At 35.4% G+C, this 19,764-nt stretch overlaps 1 protein-coding gene across 1 annotated transcript; it reads right to left on the bottom strand.

Moving 5' to 3' along the window:
• Positions 1-1,354: 1,354 nt before the first annotated feature.
• On the bottom strand, positions 1,355-18,109 carry LOC147410635 (protein EFFECTOR OF TRANSCRIPTION 2-like). The gene is made up of 3 exons (XM_086437677.1): positions 17,984-18,109; positions 3,898-4,269; positions 1,355-2,791 (listed from the first exon to the last, which is right to left on the bottom strand). The coding sequence occupies exons 1-3, from the start codon at positions 18,065-18,067 to the stop codon at positions 1,910-1,912; spliced, it is 1,338 nt and encodes a 445-aa protein (XP_086293803.1). The 5' UTR covers positions 18,068-18,109; the 3' UTR covers positions 1,355-1,909.
• Between the last annotated feature and the right edge of the window lie 1,655 nt (positions 18,110-19,764).

Raw genomic sequence — 19,764 nt, 5'->3', positions numbered from 1 at the left:
AATCCAGTCTCGAGATGAGATATTTCCCTAAATTTTCAAACTTCTAAGATGCCCTTTTGACAATGGTCTTTATTTATAAACTGGTTCGGTAACGATTATTATAATAGATCATGGGGTAATAAATTATAATCAATTATAGACCCCATGATAAAATATGGAAGCTTTAAGAATGTTTGACAAATGTTTATGTGATTCATTACTCCAAGAACATAAACCAAAAAAACTCACTTAAATAGAAAAACCACTTTACTAAATGAAAAACAGATCCAAGAGTCCAGAAATGGTCCTAAAGATGTTTTTTTCTGTGTCAAAGATTTCAGAGAATTTTCGGAAATTAATGGGGGGATATGGGTATTTTAGTCATCTTCGAAAGGGTAAAAGATTTTTTCTAAGAAAAGTTCATTTTTGGTATTGAAGTTTTTTAGCCACAGAAATATTTTCTAATAAGTGAAGTAATGTCTCGGATTTTGGATTTTGTTTCCTAGAACATCGTTCATCACTTGTTTTCGTAGAATTATCTCACAAAGTACTAGTAAGGGTTCCTAGAACATCGTTTATCACCAAAAACAAGTAACAACGGGAAGATGAATTGGCAAGTCAGAAAAGTAGGGGAATTGGGCCCTGAGGGGCACCTACTCCTCTACCAGTTCCTCGTAGGGAAGCTAGTCCAAGACACAAACATGTGTCAAACTAGCCATATCTCATCGTGCCATGCTAGGTCAGGCCGACATGGTGAATGTGTGCTATTTTATTTAGGTCTTTAGGGCACGAACAAAACAATTCATTCTCCCTCCATTTATTCATTGGCACTATGTTGAGTGGCCTTGATGACTCATTGATTTCAATCTATTAAGTGTCCCAAGATTCACCTACAATGCCTTTGACCTCTGCACTGTTTTTGTTATTTATTTTTTATTTTTTTGGTGGTTATAACTAATGCAAACATTGCCCCTCGTCCTATTATAGAAAAAAGAAAACCTATTTAACCCTAAAATGATGAGATGAGACATCAAAACGAGTTTTAAAACCATGGTGTCAACTCTCTCATTCTAAATTATGGTAAATAGAATACTACAATGTATTTTAGGAGTTATTAGGGTTTGGGATTAGGATATCATTTATCGAAGCTTTGAAAAGAACGAATTTTAGAACAAGAAGTAGGGGATACTTAAAGAGGATTTGAGCAATGACATTACACTTGCAATTCTATGACAGCATCTTTCTGTTTCTTGAAGCCTATCACAATTAGATTGGGAATCTCTAATGTTTTGATGAATGTCTGGCATGGCAGTAAACATAAATAAAACAAAATTTGGTTAGGTCTAAGACATTGTGGAAACTTTGCATCAGAGCATCACATAGGGAGAGAAGACTCCCAAACTCTTTATCATCGGCTTCCCTTGCATGCAAGAAAAAGTTCTAAGGTGATTTGGGATCTAATCATTGATCAGATCGATACAAGATTATCTTCATTGCAAACAATGTATTTATCAAAATAGCTAAAGATGAATCTTCCGAAAAGTTGTTTGTTGAGTATTCCTATGTGCCTTTTGTCTTCTCTCAAAGGAGGTTTTCCAAACAATGTCCCTCTCCCAACACCATGCCACTGTCAAGTTGCCCAATGTCCCTTATAAGATGGAATGACCATAACAGTCTGGACACCAACCTTGTTACAATATCTGGGTATGTGGACTGTGGACCGTGGACCGTGGACCGTGTTTTCTCTGGAAAATTGTCTGGTGAACACATAAGAACATCAATCATGATCAAAGTTATCGAAACATAGAGACGAGTCACGAAGTGATTGAGAATAAGTCAACATTAATTCTCTTCAATCTCCAAGAGTTAGCATAGGGTCCCCTTACAACATACATACAAAGTCAGTAATTTTCACTTGGGAACGTTACGTTTAATTTCTGACTCGCCTTCCTTTATGCAATTCGCACCTTTTCCTTCCATGCACCGGGACTTCCATACAGGAAGACCCATCTTCTAAGTTTACACCACATACAATTAAAAGTGATTCCCCTTCTTTTACTGACCTAATGATGCACCCATTGATTCTCATCCCTTTATGCTCACCACATCTTTTTCTTCCTTCAATTGGTCTGTTTTTACAAACAGACCCATCACCTAAGGCAACCCCACAAAGAGTAATATTTTCATCCTTGAATACTTTTCTTTCGGGAATGATACATAAAGTGCCGACCCTTCTGCCTTTATGTAGTTCACATCTCTTCCTTCCATGCACCGGGACTTCCACACAGACAGACCCATTTTCTAAATGTACACCACATACAAGTAATTTTCCTTCTGTAACTGACTTAGAGAACGACCCATTATGCTCCCCACACCTTTGTTTTCCTTTAACAGGTGTCCTTTCACAAACAGATCCATCTCCTAAGGTGACCCCACAAATGGGGTTAGACTCCTCACTGACACCACATTTATCTGAGACTAAGCGAGGTTGAGATCTGCCAAACTTGAAAATTCGAGAACGGGGATGACTGCTCTCCTTATCATTACAAGTGCTGGATTGGGTCTCCATCAATGGAGGAATGCTAGCGGTGATACTGATTCCCTCTTTCTTTTGACCAAAATGGTGGTGCCAAATCCACTGCTGGAGCTTTCTGGCAATATTAGGAAAATATATGGTGCTTGAAGTAATTTTGTTGAGTTTTAGGAGGATATCATTGGGACGACGGTCACCATTCCCTCCTTTATTCCATGCGTAATCAAAGATGTCAAGCAGCTGAGCTTCTGTTTTCTCAGCTTCCCTTTTGTTTGTCATCTGTATAATATTTAAGAACGACAGTAAGAGAAACTAAAGAAGGATCTCAATAAGCTTACACAATTGTATTGATGGATATATGAAAATATACTAAATGAATTCTAAGATACACCAAATAATGTCCATGTCCAATAAAGTATAATCATTAGGCTATATACAAGACCAAGGTAGCCGAAGCAGAAGTGAATGAAGACGATGGGTTCAGTCAATAGACAAGTATGGTAGTTTTACTTGTTGAAATGAATCCATTTAATGTTGTCCATCTCGATCTATTTGGGAAAGAAATAATATTATGGTTTCTAACTATATTTATTATTTGTTGGAGCCTTTGGAAGGAGAGAAACAGCCGATCTTCAAGAGGAATGAGCAAACGAGTTTTTAAGTGATCAGTTCCACCATTGGCATGTAGGTGTAAAATTGTTTAATGAATTTAGGGGCTACTTTTTTTTACGGGGCTCCTTTGTATCAGTTCTTCTTTACCTGACCACCGAAGATTGTTTACTATTAATAAAAATAACAAAAAATGGATTACATTCTAATTTTTATTTAAACTTGGCATACTTCAACCTAGTTTACATGGATACTTAGGATACAGCCCCAACACAACATTGACAACATTTACACTTAAATGTGGTATCCGACATGGATAGAATGCCCATTTTGAAGAATCCAGGTAACCTAGGATCCAATCACCTTCAGAAGGATTAACATAGGACAATTTGTAAGACAAATCATTTAAAACTGACCATCCAAAATCAAATAAAGACAAGTGGAGTGTTGTTCCCACGTCATAGGTTTAAACCCCCGTGAACCCAACTTCATTTGCTAACCACTAACCCTATACTTACCAAAAAAAATATATTCAAATAAAGATAATAATTATCATGCATTAACAATCGTTAACTCGACCCAGATACCAGATCTAGAGTTAATTCTTAATCCTGAGCAAGTTCCACATATTCATGGATGTGGATGAGTTTCTGATAAATATCAAAAGAAATTTTTTTTTTTTTTTCGAGTAGGAAAAACAAATAATCAAAAGATTGGTTTCTTTAAAGTCCACCCAAAGTAGACATATTGAAAGGGAAGAAGTGATCTATACTTACCGGGGCCCATCTAAACACAATAGGAAAGCCCCTAGAGAATATCTCCCTAAACAATCCAGGTCCCTTCTGGAAACATAAGCTTTTAATGTCAAGGGAATAACCAACTGGGTTGCCATTATCCAAATGAGAACCCGCACGACCATAATGTTGCAGTCTTGTCCTGACGTTATCAGCCTGCCCAAGGTACACAGCGATGATAGAATCCTGATCAAGCTTACGAACATTGCAGCCTAAATCAGTTCGAGTTGTAGTAATGCCAAGCTCATATAATCCAGGGCATGAACAACTTATGGGGAGGTTATGCATCCTATACCTCTCAATCCCATCCTTGCCCAGGGAATGGTCTTCCCAATCAGATGGTCCAATTAGAATCTGAACAAACAATAAATTGAAAGAAACAACAGTTATCAAAAAAGAAAATAAAAAACCAGAATAAATAAAGCTCATAGAAATGTTAAAGCGGCGGAATCGAAATTACTAAACACAACTACACAAACCTTCATGAATATGAGTATTACAAGAACACTCCATTTTCTGAAAAGGATCAAACTAAATATCAAACACATGTTAACAGTCTTAGCTAGAGAAATCTTACTTTATAATATTGTCGTGTTAATTAATTAATCCAAATAATAGACTTTATATGTTTTATATGCACTACACTGAAACCTGAAACCAACCTCTCAACATAAGAGTTGGATTTACAAGAGAAGAATTGGGTTCTACAAGAAGACTCCGACAAGCTTGGGTTTGGACTAGATTTTCTATTTTGTTATTAAATATTTTCTTGTTATCCTAATCATTGATGAAAAGTTCAAATGCATCAAGATGGTTTTTCTTTTTTGGGTTTTATTAGAATTGGAAACTTTGGCTTCGAAAGTCCATCCATCCATGCCGGCAACAGTTGATGTAAAGAAAAAGTTGACTGATTTTATGATGAACTCGATTTTATTTAATAGAAAACCAGAGATTTATTTAAACAGAAAACCAAAGTGTGCGGCAAGGAATAATTATTCCGCTAACTATAGAAGAAAAATAAGAAAATAGAACCAGAAACACAAGAGACCAATTGACAAGAAATTAGAGCATTATGATGCAGCTAGCCTAGAATGTTGAATATGAGATCAAGACTAAATTAACAAGAACAAGGAAAACCATAAAAGAAGCTAATTTTACTATAAATTGAATAAAAAATCAAATAAGTGATTAAGAAAGAGTTTTAGGCTAAGTACAGTCCTCCAAAGCAAATCCTTAAAATATGGAAAGAGGGTTTGAATGAATATTCGGAAATTCAACTAGCCAAGTGTTGCAATTCAATAACCAATTCGGATTCTATTGATTTTTCCAAGGATTTCAATGATTAATTAGGCTCAAAGTATTTTAATTAACCATTGTGAAGTTTAAAATTTCTCAATTGCCATAGGCTGAAGGAATAAATGCAAGGTTATAGAATTATGAACATGATGTAAACATTCAAAGTGAAACCAACAGCAAGAATTTAATGTATACCCAAAAGAATGGTTAATTGGCCTATTGAAAGGGCCTATGGTTGGATACAAAGGGATTTAGAGCTGAAATTTGGGTTCGGCTGACTTCTTCGGCCTATGGTTGGATACAAAGGGATTTACAGCTGAAATTTTTGTTCGGCAGACTTCTTCTCAAATATTGGGCAGCAGAGTCAATTTCCTGCAGCAATTGCATGTTGTATGTAGGCAGTTTGGATATGGCATATAATAGTCCAAAAATGTTCGATCAGTTTGAATTGATGAGTAGAAACATAAAATATATAATCAAGGGCCATATGTAAAAACATATGAAAAAACAATGGTTTTTCAAAATATGGGTTAGAGGTTTTGGATTGAGCTGGTTTTTTGCGAGGATGGTCACTATGATGAGAAGATCATCCTCACAAAAAATCAGCTCAATCAGAAACTTCTAAATCCATCAAAAGTGATTTACAAATTACTGATAAAAATTGGCAAAAAATCGACGGTCCACATTCTAAATCACTTTTAATGGGGTTAGAAGTTTCAGATTGGACTGATTTTTTTGTCGGATGATCTTCCCATCATAAAGATCATTCTCACAAAAAATCAGCTCAATCCGAAACTTCTAATCCATATTTTGAAAATTTATTAATGTTACATTGTTTTTACATATGTTTTTTCATATGGCCCTTGATCCTGACCCTATATATATATATATATATATATATATATATATATATATATATTTACAATAATAATAATAAAAAGTAAAGATAGAAAGAAGGAGATGGAGTTAGAGAAGCTGCAGAAATTTGCCTCAAAACAAGAAGTTGATAGAGGAAATTAATGTTATCTTGCAATCAATGGCCTCACACCACATCAATCACTAGAAAAAAGTCAGAAACTTTGTAAAAACATGCATATTCATTGATTTTTTAAAAAGAAAACTACAAATATATAGGGTTTCTCAATGCAACGAAATCCCTACCCTAAATAAAACTACGAAATAGAACATTACTAAGTAGGCAAACTAAACAATGAAATTAAATCTACCCCGCTCCCCCCTCCCCCAACAAACACACACACACATGCGCACTCTCTAATCGTGGACCAACAAATTAAGGGGCTAATAAATAATAATAATGTTAAATACTCCTCACTAAATTGTGAACCACTATTAATAACAAAATAACAAAATAACAAAAATCAAACCTAAACATCCTAAAAAAAAATTGGCCTATGGACCTGATACTCACATCACATTTATTCCCTAACAATGATGAGAAATCCCCAAGCCTTACACCTCTTCAAAATATGCACACTTCCATAACCAACCTTCTCTTATCTTCAAAGACCCAATTATTTCCCAGTATAGTAAACGAGATCAAACCTCATATATTTGTTGCTCAACCATGATGAAAAAACAATCCATAATGTATTTTGGAAGGACCAAAGGAACCTCCAACATGGAAAGGAAAAAGCTCCATACCTGGTAGGAAAACTTGAAATGGATGATTTACCCTTCTTCATGAAATTTAAACATAAAAGACCATTGGAATTGCCACCTTGTGGTTATTAAGATGATCAATTATAAAATTTTATCCAACACAACTGTCGACAATATATTTCACAAATCTACCTCGAGATTCATGAAACAAGATCGCAAATGATTTTATATTGACTTGATAATAATGGAGTTACAAATCTCAATGTTATCCTCTGATTAACAGTCAAATACAAAAATAAAGATCTTGACGTATGCGTAGTTTTCTTCACTCCGTGCTTCGCACGTGATTGGTTGAGAAGGTTGCTTTGATGGCGGCTTTGTTGTGCTTGATTTTCTATAGAGGCTTTGTGTGGATTTCTTCTCTCCGTGCTTTGCATTTGATCGACTAAAAATGATTTCTCAGTTTCCAGAGGAGGGCTTTAAGCTTGATCTTCTCTTTAATCAGAGTCTAAATCTCTTGAATAACGTTGCTTCGTCTCTGGAGGAAGGCTTGTGAGCTTCTTCTTCTCTAGATTGCCTTCTGAGGAAAAGTGATCCCGATCCCCTCCAATTGAAAAAGGCTTTAGTATTTATAGACTTAAGGATAATTTAGCTTCCCAGTTATGTCCTGACTTAAAAAGCTTTCTATTTAAAAGCCAAATTCGTCCAAATCCAATTTTAAGGATTCTATGAATTGTTGGTGGGCCAAACTCATTTATTTAGGTGTATATGTGGATCACTTGATTTTGTTTAGATCATGGGCTTTATCTGCGAAAGCCCAAACCCAAACCATATGAGGTATGTCTCGATCAATGGGTCCTAATTTAAATGTGTAGGCCCAAGTCTGATTTTAGGAACTTTTCGATAATTTAAAGAGTTACAAGGTCTCCTTAAATTTTGGATGCCTAAAACAACCATCTGAACAAACACCTCCATTGAAGGGAAATGTGGAGACCATTCTTGTCACACTATGTGATAAGGACACGTGTCTCGAAAGATTGAATGGGCCCAATGAGAAATACCGATCTAAACCTCTAAACACCGTAAGGTCATCACAGATTGTGACAGGAATTTACCTAGACTGAGTTTAGGAACTAAGAACATTTAGAAAGAAAAAGTAGAACCTCATCCCTACTAGACCAATTCTTGAATGAGCACGGTAAAAATCGAGCATTGGGGTTAAGCTTTTTCCACCCTACATGGAAACAAGGATGACCAAAGAAAAAACCCGAACATTCTTACACCGAGGTGATCCAATTAGAGGCACAAATCGATGGATCTATTAGTTTGGTCTCAAGGCCTCAGCTTCTATAAGACAAAACATTAAATGACGACCTGAGTTCTCTCTTGAACAAAATCTCTCATGTAATTCAATATCTACAAATACTTCTCAAAATAGAGATGATTAAGACATTCTCTAACTCACCCACCCCCAAACAATGAAATCAAACCACAACTTAGCATTAATTATATTGAAACACTACTAATCAAACTCAATTGGACGCATTAATGAGGCATGGAGGCACAACTCCCAAAGAAAGTTAGCAACCCCCATCCAGTTATCATCTAACGTGGCATCCGACCAATATCAACCATGTGGTGACACTTATCCTAAATTTGTGGGTATAAAACCCCCTCTCAAAGACTCAGAAACTAAAAAATTATTTTTACTCACCTAGAAGAGAAAAAAAGGTACTCTACAACGCTAGTATTCATCATCATATCCATTTTTCAACTTCATTTACTCTCAATTTTTTCTATTTACTAATTTAATCTTCAGAGAATCGTTGGCAGGTACTACATCGGGGTCTCATCCTTCTCTCCTTCCTTCTACAACCAAAAGAGACAAAACCAACTAAATCAACATCAAGTTAAGGTGCAGACTATTAGATCAAGATCAACCATGCCATCAAAGGATTATTTTCATCTCGAGGAGTAGAAGCCAAAAAATGCCTCCACAGGAACCATTTCTCTTTCTCACTCACTCACACACACATGGATCTTGCTCATGGGTTGGTGTTGTTATTCTTACATCATGAGGAAGATGATATGTGTTATCCACTCTTTTAATATTTCTTCAATTTTTTAGGATCCATTTCGATACAGTTCCAATTGAGTTGTAGTTGAGCAATAATGAAGCTATTGTTGGGATTTCAAGTTTTATGACTAAGAAATGTCCATGTGTAGTTTTCTTTATTTTTACTTAGATGAGGTATAGTAATGGCATGTATCAATCACCATCTTCGGCATGGTATTGTAAGCTCCAACAAGCTTTGCCCAATCCATCTTTTTTTTTTTTTTTTTGATAAGTAAAGATGAAAAATTATATTCATAAAGGAGGTCGAGATGATCAATCAAAAGAAAATATAAATACCCAACACGACAACCAAAACTCAAGTACACAAGCGACTATTCAACCACAACTCCACAAGATCACACACCCTATCCCACCTTACAAGAAAGCCTTCGAAAAAAGATACCCTAAACTCTTTATAAAGCTTACATCAAAAAACAACAAAGCCAAAGAAGAAACAATAACATCCTGCACAAAAAACTCCTTTCCTTAAAAAATACGATGATTCCTCTCCTCCTAAATACACCAGCAAATCGCAACGGAATCAAACCTCAAGTGATGTGCTTTGAGTTATGGAAATGGTTCCCCCAGGTCAACCAAGAGTCAAAAAGAATGCAAATTGACGATGGAAGGCAACCCACCAATGCTGAACAAAGAGAAAAATGAGCCCATATCTAAAATGAAAAGTAACAGTGAAGAAAGACATGATCAGTCATTTCTCCGCTTGATTTCCAAAGACCAGGTAAGTTCGACGTCACAAAAACTCTCTTGATTAATTGGTCCAAAGTCGGTAGACTCCTACAGGCAGCCAACCACACACAAAAAAACAAAAAAATAAATCTCCGAAGGCACCTTCCTCCAAATGAAGGAATGAGGAAAATCAATCCGCATATCTGATAACCTTGCATTATATAACGATTTTACCATGAATTGACCACCCCTCATGCCTTCCCAAACCCAAGTATCTTCAGCATCAACAGTAGATGGGTTGTTCTAATACACCATGACAACCCCCCTAAACTCTCTATTTCTCAATTATTAAAAGCCCTCCTGAAACCAAAATCCTAAGAAACTACCCCTCTCTGTGATCAAGAAAGACAATAACTTTCCATTTTTTCAAAGATAGCTATGCTAGCTTTATTGCATAACTAGGGCTAGGGAGGGTTGGTTGGATAAGGAATGTTTCTTTGAATTTACAAAAAAATGAAAATGTGTGTTGTTATTGCTTCAAAAGTATTTAAAATCAAGACAAGATAGCTTAAGAACAGATTAACGATCATTCTAGACAAAAAGTGACCAGATTATTAGTGTTGTTGCATGAGGAAGCTCTATGGTTAGCTAAGGTTCTTTTGGAAGCCTTTTAATAATGTCTGAGACAACAAAGGGATATGGAGGATATCAATATTGCATTGACGTGCACTTACTAGCGGAGAGATGAAAAAAAACCAGAATTGCTATTATGTGCGATTGTTAAATTACACAAAGAAGGGTGGAGTGAGTTGTTAGAGGGTGCAAAAGAGAAAGGACTAGCAAAAGGTTGAAAAAAAAAACATAGACTAGTTGTCTTAGGAGATTGTCAAACAGGTAAAACAAAAGAATTAAATACCCAAAACGAATTTTGAGATCAAGGATTGCAACAATAGGAGAGAGAGCAAAGGATTCAAGATGACATGCCAATTTTCTCGCCTCCAAAACTCATGTGTTACAGATCCCCCCTGGAGCTTTTTGGACGTTGGATGTTTGTGGTAATTTGTTAAAACCCCTCAAATGACTTCTTGTAGAAGATGTCAGGGAGACCATGTCAATGTTATGCAAATTTTCCTATTGAATAGTTCTAGCCATCTGCAAAAAGAAGGTGTCTTTGGCTAATAATTAAAATGATGCTATTTGAAACTATTAGAATTTTTGAAGCTTTGGTGACATTAAATTGTGGTGTGCAATCTCGCATGTTTCTGATACATGATGGGTGGAGAACTGGAGATTGATGGACTCGCATTCAATATTTTCAATATTTGAAAACCACATATATTCAGGATAATAGAATCCAAATTGGGAGGCTTGATGGACGTAGGCGATCCTATTTCAAGCATGATGGGTGGATCTCAATAAGGCAAAATTCAGATAGGGAGACGTGGATTGGCGATCTCTCTATTGATGAAGGTGATAAATGGCTAGAAAAGGACATAATGATAGTATCATCCCTATAGTTACATATGCTAGAAGCAGGCACAGTAGTTTTTGATGTAGTACCCCAATTGATGCCACCTGGGAAGCATGCACATAGTTGCCAACACGATAACTGGATGCAACATTTGATTGAGTTTGAATGCTCAAATACTGAACATGTGTGCAACAAAGGAAAATTCTCATATGTTCCACCTTTGTGAAAGTGTAGGAGACTGTATTATGTTGGGGAAATCAAAGAATGATTTGGTATAGGGTACATTTAATAATATCCAATGGCCCGAAGCAAATGAGTTGTTGAGAGTAAGGGTCTAGGAAATGATTTTCTGTGTAAGTTGTTTAGAAAAGTTTAAAGGGTTATTTTTTGAAGATTTCTTATTGAGATGGGATCTTGTGTTTAGGGAACTACCACCTTAGGCTTGTTGGGGGGTTTTAGGGTTCTTGCATGTGGCAATTTCCTCAACTGCCTTTTGTTTTCAATGAATTTATATGTATAGAAAAGGAAGTGGATTGCCAAACTAAACTTCCATCAATTATAAAATGTAGTGGCTCTCGATGGTCCTTATGTGGACACTACCCTGTACGACCAAAAGCAAATATCACTGAAGTTGCCTAACTCAATCAAGTCATCCTCCCAAACTGGATTCTCTTTCCATTACCAATATGAGGCTATGTTCCGCTAACAAAGACCCACATACACTTTATGATACATTATTTCCATTCTCCAATCACTACAAAGACATCACCTCTAAAAAGTCCTAGTTTTTTTCCTACATGCTGAGCTTTGCTTCTATCTTTGCTCCAAAAGGCCATATTCTCATTACAAAAATGCAAGTGAAAATCCCATGAAAACTTATTAATAATGAGAGAAAATTTCAACCAACATGAAGCAGAAATCTTTGTAGATCAACCAGAGACATTAGGTCTTTGATGGAGACCTTGGATTTATTAAAGTTGTAGTTAAATTTGACAACTTTTTAGTTTCCTTGAGTAAAAGTTTTGATTCCTCATTAACACAAACATCCTTCCCATTTGAAAAGATGAGCAAACAATGTTGAATCGTCTATCTCTAAGATGAGCATCTGGATTGGCCAAGTGGAAAATGCTCTTGTCCATGTGATGCCCATACCACACTTTTCCTTAAGAGAGAATCCTTTAATTTCAAATTCTTTAAGTTGAGAAACAATTATTAAATAAACAATTGGGATATACTATGCATGAAAACCTTGCCTTCAAAAGGTTCAAAGTTTATTGTGATCCTTCAATGCACAATGCATGTAGGTGTTGAGACTTGAGGTGGATGAGTGGTAAGACTTAAAAATTACAAAAATTATACATGAATAGCCCCAATAGAAGGTAAAATAAAATAAAGTCATTTGAGATGGCTTGGGCATGTGCAAGGAAGACCAATGAGAATGAGAGCTTTTGTATAAGTTAAAGGCTCTAAAAGGGTAAGAAGAATGCCAAAAATGCAGATTGAGATATCAAGAAAAGATCCAAAATCACATTCTTTAACTAAAGAAATGGCTATATATAAATTTGAATTGTGAAATAGGATTCATATTGTCGATCTCAATGTCTCCGATAAATCATAGATGACGAATGGTGAAAAGTACACGAAGTACCATGCCTCTTAAAAGAATGATTCACGTAGAAGTCAATTTTGTGGTAAATCGATATCGATTACGATTTCATCATTAAACCCACAAAATAATAGAAAAAACATGAAAAAGAGAAAAGACAAGGGTTTTTTACGTGATTCGGCAAACGTGCCTTCACTATAAATCTTAGTTTTTACACAACCTCCTCACCTCAGTCTCCCTCCTCCTCCTTTTACAATGGCCTCAAGGCTTTTAAATAGAAAAACCCTAAAAAGAATCATAATCCTACTTAAATTACAATTGACCCTATTACCCCTTATCCAAATTAGTAATTACATAAAAGGGGAAGAATCCTCTTAAATTGAGATTATTCCCTAATAAGATAGAGTAATCTTCAAATCATGTCACGTGTCCGGCTTAGGATGTGTGTTAATGGTACAAATAAACAGTCCAGATGGGAAATGATTTTATCCCTCCATATAGCCTCCTCTTGAAGGTGGAGATTGATGTATCGAAATCTGCCTTCGAGAAATACTTTTGACCTGAGTGAGCACCATCTATGATTTTTGAATTAGTATGATTCCTAAGCTCCCGAGCTTATTTTTCATAAATTTGATATTTCTTGTAGGTAAGATTTGAATCCCAAAATGATCCAAGATTTTTCATCTAATAAACTAATCAAACTAGGGGTTAAACCTAATTCTATAGGAGGAACAAAGTCTTTTTTATATGTCGACCGACTAACAAAGAGGTCAGACTCCATTTTATGTATGACCAGCCAACCAATAACTAGGTTGGATTATCTCGATGAATCGAGCTTAAACTTTCTTGAACCTACTCAACTTCAAAAGTAGGGTTCAATTTCTTCCTTGAATCGAAAAAACTTACTTATTCATTCTAGCTTTGTTATTTCATCAGAACAAAACTATGTTCCCTGACTGACCCGAGCCACCCTTAACCCTATGTTCCACCAACAAAATAAGGTTCAACTCTCTCAATGAACCAAACTTAAAGACTTAAACTTTCTTAAACCCACTCAACCTTAAGAGTAGGACTCAATTCCTTCAATGAACCAAGTCTCAACCTTTTTGAACCTACTCAACCTCATGATTAGGGCTCGGTTCACTCAATGAACCAAATTTTAACCTTTTTGAACCTACCCAACCTGATGAGTAGGATTCGATTCCCTCAATGAATTGAGTCTTAACCTTCTTGAACCTATTCAACCTCATATGAGTAGCGCTTGATTCCCTCAATGAACCGAAACTTAACCTTTTTGAACCTACTCAACCTCATATGAGTAGGGCTCAATCCTCAATGAACCGAGACTTAATCTTCTTGAACCTAATCACCCTCATATGAGTAGGGCTCGGTTCCCTCAATGAACCGAACTACCTTTCGATAATATGAAATAAATCAAAAGATAATCATCTTTATTATTAACATTAGCCCAATTAAAAACATTTAAAGCAGAATCCTTTGTCTCATGAAATCTAATAATATAACATAGTCCCTACTAGCAATTTAAATAAATCCATATGCTTATTAAAATCATACTTATAACCATTTTACCTTACTAACAGGCCTTACATTGATCCCCCAAGTATACAACTTAACTCAATGGATCAAATCTTCATCTTGTGCATTAATCATCAAAGAGGTTGGATTTCTATCTTGTGTACCAACCTACTAACAACGAGGTCGGGGATTCTTTTTGTGTATTCGATCAACAATGTGGTCGGATTCACTTTTGTGTACCCCTCAAAGTTCTTAAAATTATATTTGGACTGAGCCCCCAAGTACAAATTAACCATTTTACCTTACTTATCAGGCTTACATTAAGCCCTCCAAGTGTACCATTTAACTTGATGGATCGGATTTTCACCTTGTGCACCAACCTACCAACTACGAGGTCAGGATTCTTTTTTGTGTTCCCAACGACGAGGTCGGGATTCCTTTTTTTGTACCCAACAAACAAGGAGGTCAAATTCACTTTTGTACACCCTTCAAGATCCCAAAATTATATTTGATCTGAGTAGATTTGAATAACAAATTGGGTCACGTGGGACCCTTATCGTGAGTGTGACCTAAGCCCCCGAGCAATATAATCGCTTGGTACTATACTTTGTCCCCCAACCTTATTTGTAAAGTCGACCCAACTAACAAATTGGATCAGTGTGATTAAGCCCCCAAGCAATTTATTGGCTCTGTGCAATATATTAGTTGACTCGGTTCAACAATTAAGTGACTTGGCGCACAGAGTTGGGACTATATTAAGCTCCCCGAAAATAATGTGCATGTAGTACAGGTCCCAAACCTTTTATATATATATATATACACATTAACTAGAGTCCCTATTTCCTTCTTCAAATATAAAGAAGGGATTTCCATACCTAAAAAATGATGTACATGTCAAGCAGTAAATTAATTTTTTTAAAGTAAAGAGTATCTGACAATATCGCATACTTTTGACCTCCATATGAAGCTCGGTCATATTATATCCTAATGAACCCTCCACCTTTTTGCCAACACATGGTTGCACATCAACGAATTGATGTTATGCTAAACACCTAATTCTCATCTTACCCATTTTCTGACCCCTCTTAGAAGGAATAAAGGTTTCATATATGTATCAAACATGATGTACATGCCAAGCATCCGATCAAACCCTTTTTTATACTTGCCTTTTTCAGAATTTATTTAACATTTTCCTTCATCCCCTGTTTAAGTTTATTATTCTTTTACAGATAAGGACGAAGGAGAACGTGAGACTTGACACCATCTTCTTTTGACCCCCTCTCTTCTTTAACACATGGCCATGTTAAATTCATAATCTGATATAGCCACCAATTTCTTATTTCCTTCCTATCTTTTTTCTGCCCTTTCTTTCTTTAGATTCACATATATCAAGTTTGATGTGCATGTGATACACCAAAGACCTCTCAAATTTTCATAACTTTTACCAACACTGTAAGGCTTCCATACACATCTAGTTTGATGTGTATGAGACACAATCTAAATAAACTATTATTACTAACCTTTTTTTGTTTTTTCCTTTCTTGCTACAACACATTGACGAGATGGAATAGAACTCTTCTTGTTGTCATATACGATCGGCCACCATCTCCTTCTTATGTTCTAGAACCCTCTTGTAGAGCAACGTCACCACAGTAGCAGCCCACATCACGTCCCCCTCTTGCTTCTCTTCTTATTTTTTTTAAAACCTCGAAAGAAGCTTATCTTCATTGCTATAGCTGCCCACACGCATGGCATCTACAACATTTTTTCTTCTTTAATTTTTTGCTTCTCTACACTACCACGGACGATGCCTTCTCTCTCTTAAAACCCCTCTTACGTTGCTGCAACTTTTAAAATCATCGCCCCCAATCCTCTTGATTTTATCGACCCAAATTCTGGAACCTAAAGCCCAAGAAAATGGAACCCCTCTTGTTTATGATGGCTACAAAACTTTGGCCATAGATAGCAGCACGCGTAATTTCCTTTATCCTTTAATTTTTCTTTAATTGGTGTGATGGAAGATATCTAATTTCTTTTATCCTTAACCTTGGTTGCTTTTTAAACAAAAGAAAAGATCCCATACATCCATCCAAAATGATGTACCCAAAATTTACCTTATTTATACTTTATCTATTAAACACATGTTTAGTAAAGAGCACCTGACTTTATCTCTACTCTTTGGTAGCACCACTGCAGCACTACCCATGTGATTTGAGTAAGTTCAAGAAGGTTAAGTCTCGGTTCATTGAGGAAACCAAACCTTACTCATATGAGATTAAGTAGGTTCAAGAAGATTCAAGTCTTTGAGTTCGGTTCATCAAGAAAAATATTTTATTGGTTGAACATGATTAAAATGGTTAAGTAAGGTGGTTCGGCTCAATGAGGGAACATAATTATGTTCTGATGAAAGAAAAAAGCTAGAATGGATAAATAAGGAGGAAATTGAACCCTACTTTTGAGGTTGAGTTGGTTAAACTCGGTCATCGAGGGAATCCAACCTAATTGTTGATTGACTGATCATACATAAAATGGAGTCTGACCTCTTTGTTGGTCGGTTAGGATACAAAAAAGACTCAACTCTTCCAAATGAACCAAACTCAACCCCCAGTTTGATCAATTTATTAGATTTAAAATCTTAAATAATTCTGAGATCCAAATCTAACCTACAAGAAATATCAGATTTGCGAAAAATAAACTTTGGAGCTCAGGAATCATACTAGTTCGAAAATCAAAGAAGGTGCTCACTTAGATCAAAAGTATTTCTTATTTCTCTAAGGTGGATCTCAATCCATCAATCACCACCTTCGAGAAGAGACTATGTGGAGGGATAAAATCATCTCCCACCTGAATCATTCATTTGCACCCATTAACACGCATCTCGACGTGGATGCGTAGCATCATTTGAAGAGGACTCTATCTTATTAGGGAAGAATCTCAATTTAAGAGGATTCTTCCAATTTTATGTAATTATTAATTTGGATAAGGGGTAATATGGTCAATTATAATTTAAGTAAGATTAGGATTCTTTTTAAGATTTTTTTATTTGAAGGCTTTAATGCCATTGTAAAAGGGGGAGGAGGAAAAAATCGAGAGGAGAAGAAGGAAAGTGAGAGGCTGAGGAGAGGAGGTCATGTAACCGTCTGATTTATAGTGGAATGGCTCCTCGAGCCCATGAGCGTAGGCACATTCACCGAACTATGTAAAAAACCTTTGTGTTGCTTTTTTTTTCATGCTTGTTATATTATTTTGTAGACTTAATGATGAAATCGTGATTGAGATCAATTTATCACAAAATTGAGCTCTACAATTTATATGGCCATGTGTGTACAGATCTCATATAAATTGATAGATATATGTCAAGCACAAATTGAAAGAAGCAGATTTTACGATATTTTCCTATAATCTATTACAGTGGGAAAAAAAAAAACATCATCACTATATACAAATAGAATCATAAACCCATCAATCCAAACAAATATTCAGAGCAAATTAGAACAAAATATTCACAGATTTAAACGCCATTACTGTACCAATGGATTAGAGGTTTTTAAAAAAAACGAAATTAAAATATAAATATCGCATAAGAATTATAGTTATAATCAAACCAAAAGAGTAACTAAACTAAGATCTGAGACTTCTAAATGTAAATTTTCGGTAAGAAATTGAAGATAATCAGATTTAATTGTACATAATCTTAGCAATTAGGGCTACAGAGAGAGCGAGAGGAGATTCTAACCTTCCATTCAGAGAAAACAGAGTCGTGTTTGGTTCGTTTACAGTCTTCTCTCTTCAATCTTGATGAGAGCTCGCTCACTCCCATTGCCCTAAGCCCCCTAGCATGACCGTTGGAGTCTTGGGTTTTCTGTCTTTAATTTTGGATTCTAAATTACTAAAATGCACCTGACTTTTTTAATAAAAACTTTCTAGTCCTTGTACCCGTTGGAAGTTGGAAGTTGGAAGTTTGAAAATGCTGCGATAGTCAACTCAAATGTAGAGCAAGAAGTCAATGATTTGATGGTGGTAATCTTTTGGCATGATTTTAAAACTCGGAGGTTTGAGTTGGCTCAGTCGAGTTGGTCCGAACTAATTGAATGAGCTGAGTTTTTAAAAGCTGGTCAAGTTTTTTCAAAACATTGGCCAATTTGAATTAGTTTTGAACTTAGTCAAAGAGGTCCCAATTCACATCAATTAAAAAGGTATGATCTATCTAAGGAATAAGTATCAACAAAACATGTATTATCAATATACATATCAAGGAAAAGGATAAATTACCATTTCATGAGACGAATGTGACAAAATTCCTATTCCGGCTAATTGTTCATTTCAATTCTCAAAACGTGAACGTTCAAGATTGCAAGTTTTTTAAGAGACGAGATCACATGTTTAAAGTGACAATCTCTCTAAAATTAGTAAACCTGCAAGATAGTTACTTGATACCTATGAGATTGTCACTTTGAATTTACGATATTGTCAGTTTAAAACCTATAAGATTGTTATCGTTCATGTTTTGGTAATTAAAATAAACAATGAACCTGATTCGGAATTTCGTCAAAAGTTGATCACATTTTTATAAATTTCTCAAAGGAAAATGAAAAAGTGACTATGAAATTCAAGTTTTAGTAATTAAAATAAACAATGAACCTGATTTGGAATTTCGTCAAAAGTTGATCATGTTTTGATAAATTTCTAAAAGGAAAATGAAAAAGTGACTACGAAATTCATTGAGTTTCATACCATGTTGACGTGGATGTGTGTAGGGAACCATAAATGCTTTTTCACTCTTATCACAAAGAAAAGAATATGTGGTTTTATACACACTTCCACGTCTGTACAATAAGAAGCACAGTGAATTTTGCAGTCACTCCAACATAGTAACACTACATATAAATCCTTATTATTAGATTCAATGCGGATTCAATGCATTGTGATCATATGATTTTTATTGAGTTATTTTTGTGAATTCAATGGAACAAAACCATATTGACATTGTAAAAAGGTAAGAAGGAAATGGAGGAGGATGACTTGGACCCATCACTCAAGTTTGTATGATAGCTCGAAATTTAATTAATTTCAGAGGAACATGAATTTCTTCATATAATAAAAAAATAAAAAAAAAGTAATAGCGTTTCATTGCATTATCTTGAAAAATGTCAAAAAGAGAGTTGGTTTTTAGTTTTGAAGATGAGAATAATCATGATAGAAAAAAAAAATTAGGAGGAAAAATCATTGTCTACATAGTATAGGGAAAATTGCTCTGGGGTGGGTGGGGGGGAAGGAATTCTAGGGTAAATGTGCAATCATACTTGAAAATTATAATTTCGGGGAAAATTATTTTTTCACTCATTTCAATGTAAGCAATTAACAAGCCATAGCTTGATTGACATATAAAATGCAACTTTGAGATTATAGGTTCAAGTTTAGTTTTTACAGAAGAAAACAATAAACGGAAGTGCAGGCAATTGATCTCTAACTGTATTATAAAGATCATATTGAGACGATGTTTTGATTGGGTTTAAT

The sequence above is a fragment of the Akebia trifoliata genome, chromosome 1 (assembly GCF_017979445.1).
Source record: "Akebia trifoliata isolate Shusen 1 chromosome 1, ASM1797944v1, whole genome shotgun sequence".
Taxonomy (NCBI): Eukaryota; Viridiplantae; Streptophyta; class Magnoliopsida; order Ranunculales; family Lardizabalaceae; genus Akebia; species Akebia trifoliata.
This window is presented reverse-complemented; position numbering and strand designations above follow the sequence as displayed.

Coding starts and splice junctions, on each gene's coding strand:
- LOC147410635 (XM_086437677.1), bottom strand. CDS start 18,067: ATGGGAGTGAGCGAGCTCTCATCAAGATTGAAGAGAGAAGACTGTAAA. Junction 4,270..17,983: donor CTGTTTTCTCTGAATGGAAG/GTTAGAATCTCC, acceptor TTGTTTGTTCAG/ATTCTAATTGGACCATCTGA. Junction 2,792..3,897: donor TTGTGTTTAGATGGGCCCCG/GTAAGTATAGAT, acceptor AATATTATACAG/ATGACAAACAAAAGGGAAGC.